The 4442-nt window shown below is 60.7% G+C and overlaps 1 protein-coding gene across 1 annotated transcript; it reads left to right on the forward strand.

The window, feature by feature from the left end:
- Window positions 1–12: 12 nt before the first annotated feature.
- TRAVEDRAFT_47983 (uncharacterized protein) lies at window positions 13–702 on the forward strand (the record flags this gene model as incomplete). The annotated part of the gene is made up of 1 exon (XM_008040221.1): window positions 13–702. The coding sequence occupies one exon, from the start codon at window positions 13–15 to the stop codon at window positions 700–702; it is 690 nt and encodes a 229-aa protein (XP_008038412.1).
- Between the last annotated feature and the right edge of the window lie 3740 nt (window positions 703–4442).

The raw sequence follows: 4442 nt of genomic DNA on the forward strand, positions 1-4442 counted from the left end.
CATCAGTGAGTGATGGCGTCCGATGACAGGTTCACGTACTTACACGTTCACGCAGACTGTGCGTCAAACGGGGCACAGAAGCGGATGCGATATGTCCCATCCTGCTATGCCTCCGACATCGTCATCAAGGGCGGGCACAAGCTCGTAGGGTGGCCGGCGGACGTACCGTTCACGGATCTCAGCAATGTCCGCGGCGGTGTCAAGACACTCCATGAGCTCCATCGGCGGTGGTACCTACCCGAGGGACACCCCGACAAGCTGCGCTTCGAGCCCGCCTCGCGCGAGGACCGGGCGAATGCCGCGCGTGATCCTGCGAGTGTTCACCCCACGCCCCAGCACCTTCCCCAACTGGTGGAACGGGCAGCTGCCCGCGCGGCGAGAGCCTTCCCCGTTGAGGTCGATGCCTACCGCCCCGACAACATGGAGCATGTAGGCTGCCAGTTGACGTCAATGGTGCCGGAGCCCAAGGAGCAGCGGGCGCAGCGGGTGGACACGGGGAAGCGGCGGGCGCGGAAATCGGACACGTCGACGAAGGTGCGGAAGAGGCGGCAGCAGAAGGGGATCACAAGCAAGCGGTTTGTGCTGCCAGGGTCGAACGGTCGGGGCAGCAGCGGCGGGGGCAAGCGGACGTCGAAGCGAAAGCAAGTGGACGACTATGCCCTGGACGACCCGATCACTGAGTTCAGGTTGACGGCCTTCTGAAAGGGTGAGCCCTCTGAACCGATCGAGCCTTGGACAGCGAGTGGGAGATGAACCGGGTGGATTGGGTGTGGGTGCGGAGTGTGCGGCGTTGCAGGGTCTGATGGGTTGACAGATTCGCACTAGATTGGACTATCTACCAGTAATATCCGCTATCCAATCTACCGGGCTGCGCGGAGGAAGCCAGGAAGGCGGCGAGGCGGGCGCAGCGGTCGTGGAGGAGAAAGAAGGACCGCTGCGCGAACCCTACACACGTGGGCGCTACGAACCACGCCACCTGCCAGATTGGGCACGGATCTCGACGCGGATTAGGGTCTCTGCGGGAGCATCCTTTCGCTCGTTACAGCGTCCGTTCTAAGAGTCGTTCACAGGCTAGCAGTACAGTCATAACCAAATAAATATCGGGGCGCCAGTCGCTGATTATCTGCGCTGTTCGGGGGATTAGGACGTGCAAGTCAATCCGTGGGCGCCGGCTGGACTACCCTGAGCTGCCTAATCGAGGTCCGAAGGCTGGCCTCACCCTGAGATTGATTCATGAGGTAGATTTACGTGTCAAGCCGAAGAAGCGATGGATCGGGCAGGGCAAAAACTCACAAATAAATTCTGGCCGGTGCCCGTTCCGCCGTGTTCTCTTCTCCCCACCAGCCACCTCTGCCTACTACTTGCCGACTCTCCTCGCCGACGCTCGTCGCCGATGCTTTGTCAATATTTCCCGCCTCTTCCGTAACCGTCCTACTCGCCTCGACGCCACATGCTGCCCAGTGTCTGCGCTACTGCTTTGTACCTCCCATAACTCGACGCCGCCACCACTCGACGCTGCACGTGGGAGTCGCACATCAACGCCAGGGGTAGTCGCCACGGTACAAGCTCATTAGCATAGCAGATCACAGGATAGGCCAGTTCCCAGTGGTTTTGAAGACAGCGAGGCGGGTCAGCGGAGCATGTCGAGAGAGACCAAGATCAAGATGCAGACCGAGAACCGTGCAGCACGAGTGCAAGGCCTCCCGGGCAACACACAGCTCGGCAGACAGCAGACAGCAGCACCGTGGCAGACAGAAACCAAGGTCGGTGAGTGAGGCCAAAAGGATGAGCAGCATGGTCGAGACCTGATGGATCTTGTGTCTAGAGCGATGCAAGAGAGGACCGGGCGGCTGGAATTCACGTGAGAGGGGCGGGAGGCATTGTTGGTGTGTCTGCGTTGTTGGGAGACACTACGGAGGTGTCACTGAGGTAAGCATGTGTGCGTGGGTCAGATTTCGCTGACTTACTGACTAGCGCAATCGCACACGGCGTCCTGTGACAAGGTGAGTGCTGTCTTTGCGCGTGTGCAGGGGGCATGGCACCTCGAAGGTGCGAGTGCGCTATGGGGGCGAGCACGCAGTCGCGCTCTAGGAGGATGTCAGAGGGCGGTGAGGTGGGCAGCGAAGTGGGCGGGTGGCGCAAACACCGTTTCACGTCGCCTGGAGATGGCGATGTTCTGTGGAGGTAAGCACACGTGCATCTCATCCAGATTTGCGCTGAACACGTACCTAGTACACGATACGAGCACATTAGCAAAAACGCGTCAGACAGGTGCTGCGTCAGGACGGCGCGGCTACGCTGTCGAGGTACGCCCCTACACACTCTCATCATGCTCACGCTCATCATGTACCAGGACGGCGCCGACAGCGGGAGAAACGGCGCAAACAGCGAGGCGCGGGGGATGCAGCAGCGCATTGGCTGAAAAGGCGAGTGTCACGCTGTTGACACGCGTACCTGACTGAAGTCCGACGGTCCCGCGCCGCCGGTGATCAACCCAAATTCGCGCCGTACGTGGAGGCCGCCTGGAGCGTCGAGGAAGGCGAGCAAGTGGAGGTAGCGGCGCATAAGATGGGGATGGCGTGAACGCTGTTGACATACTGCCTGCGCGGGAACTGAATGCAAAGGTGAGCATGGGCGGATACAATCTGGACTTGCACTGAGTGCGTACCAAGTACGCGACGCGGGCGCATCAATAGTGGGCGCTGGGTTGGGATGTGCCACGGTCTGGCGTGATTGCACGCTACTTGACAAGGCGGTTGCGCTGTCAGGTAAGGGTCTAGTACGCCCTCCTGCCATGCTCGCGCTTGTCACGTACTAGAATGGCCGCAACAGTGACACAGAGGACGAAAACAACGGGGCGCGGGGGGCGCAGCGGTCTGAGTGTTTCGGCTAAAAGGGTGAGTGTGACACCCTCGACGCGCGTACCTGGCTGAGTCGATTGGCCCCAGTCCCATGCCGCCGGCAATTCAGCCGAGTTCGCACCGTACGCGAGGGCGTCCGAGAGCCTCGAGGCGGGTGACGAAGCGGAGGCGACGCGACGCGAGCCAAGACGAGCCAGGCAGTGGGTGGTGGCGGTGCGGGAGTGAGAGGCGAACGGCCGCGGGTGGGGACGACTTCCTAGACAAGGTACGGGCGCCAGATTCTGCGCTACTCTCTCTTTCGCTCTTGCGGCCGTCTGGTGCTCGCGCAGAAGACGCGGGCGCGCGGAGAAGTACACTCGTCCGGTGCGGCTGTATACGGCGCGTTTCGCATTGTTTCATAAGTATATTTTGGCGTTTGTGCACATTTCGGGAGGCCGTTTGAGTGGAACGGCCGGGCCAGGACGGGGTGCAACCGGCTACTAACGACACACTTTTTGTCTCAGGGCACAATTTGAGCGCGGGGAGCGATGTCCAACGAGCTCGGAGCGTCGTTAGAGGTGAGTACGCACAATTTTCTTTGGATATTTCATGCCCTAACATGCCCTGCAGGTGTGCAGACGACGTATTTGTGCACACAGGCGACTTCTCGCGCACCGGACTCCCGCGCGACATCGACTTGGCGTCTCCTCCGCGAAATGAGCCGGTCGCGGACAGCAGCGACGTGCGATTTGCAAATGTGCGAGATGTGCCGTGCACGCATGACCCGGACGAGTCAGCAGAACGGGCGAGGATCCGCATGGCAGGCTGTCCAGCCGTAAACCAACACCGCGAGTGCGAGCGCAGGCACAGAAGACTCGAGTGCGGGAGCTATCCGCGCGGCGCGGGAAAGGATTTTCGCGTCCACGCTGCGAGCGCGGATTTGGCAAAGTCTGTGCGCGGACTCGCGCCGTTTACCTGGTTCTGGGAGTCGCAGTGCGCGATTTTCGCGTCCGAATGCGTGCGGGTCGTCTGCTGAGCCTCTCGAGCGCGCGTGTTTTGCCTTTTCGCTGCCAAACGGGTGTATATTATTGCATTGGGTGCTACGATACAATTCCCGGCCGTTCGACACGGCCGTGCGGTGCTTACAGAAGTCCTCAGTTGCCCCCGTCTCCCACTGTCCTCCTAAGCCCCCGTGTAGTCTACGAAGACCCGCTGTAGTGTACCAAGTCCCCCTGTAGTGTACCAAGTCCCCCTGTAGTCTACGAAAGCCTCCCTGTAGTACCAGAGTCAGTAATTCCTGTTGCAGGTACTCACCTCGCGTCCCGCATCCACGTGCACTCCGGGCCGCGCACGAGATGATGCCGCCCGCGCCGGCTTGTGCGGCACAAGGTGAGCGAAACCCTTGTAGAGGTGAGGACGAGGACTTACAGGACTGCAGGCACGCGTCCGCGATAGGCTTGAGCACCCACCTGCGCATGAAGCGCACATGCCATAGGTGCTCCTTGCGCTTCGGGAACCACGACAGCGGGAACAGGACCGGGGCCTGCCCAGATAGTTGCAGGATGTGGAAGCACACCTTCGGCCACACGCTGTGCTTGAACA

Source organism: Trametes versicolor (genome assembly GCF_000271585.1).
Source record: "Trametes versicolor FP-101664 SS1 unplaced genomic scaffold TRAVEscaffold_6, whole genome shotgun sequence".
Lineage (NCBI taxonomy): Eukaryota > Fungi > Basidiomycota > Agaricomycetes > Polyporales > Polyporaceae > Trametes > Trametes versicolor.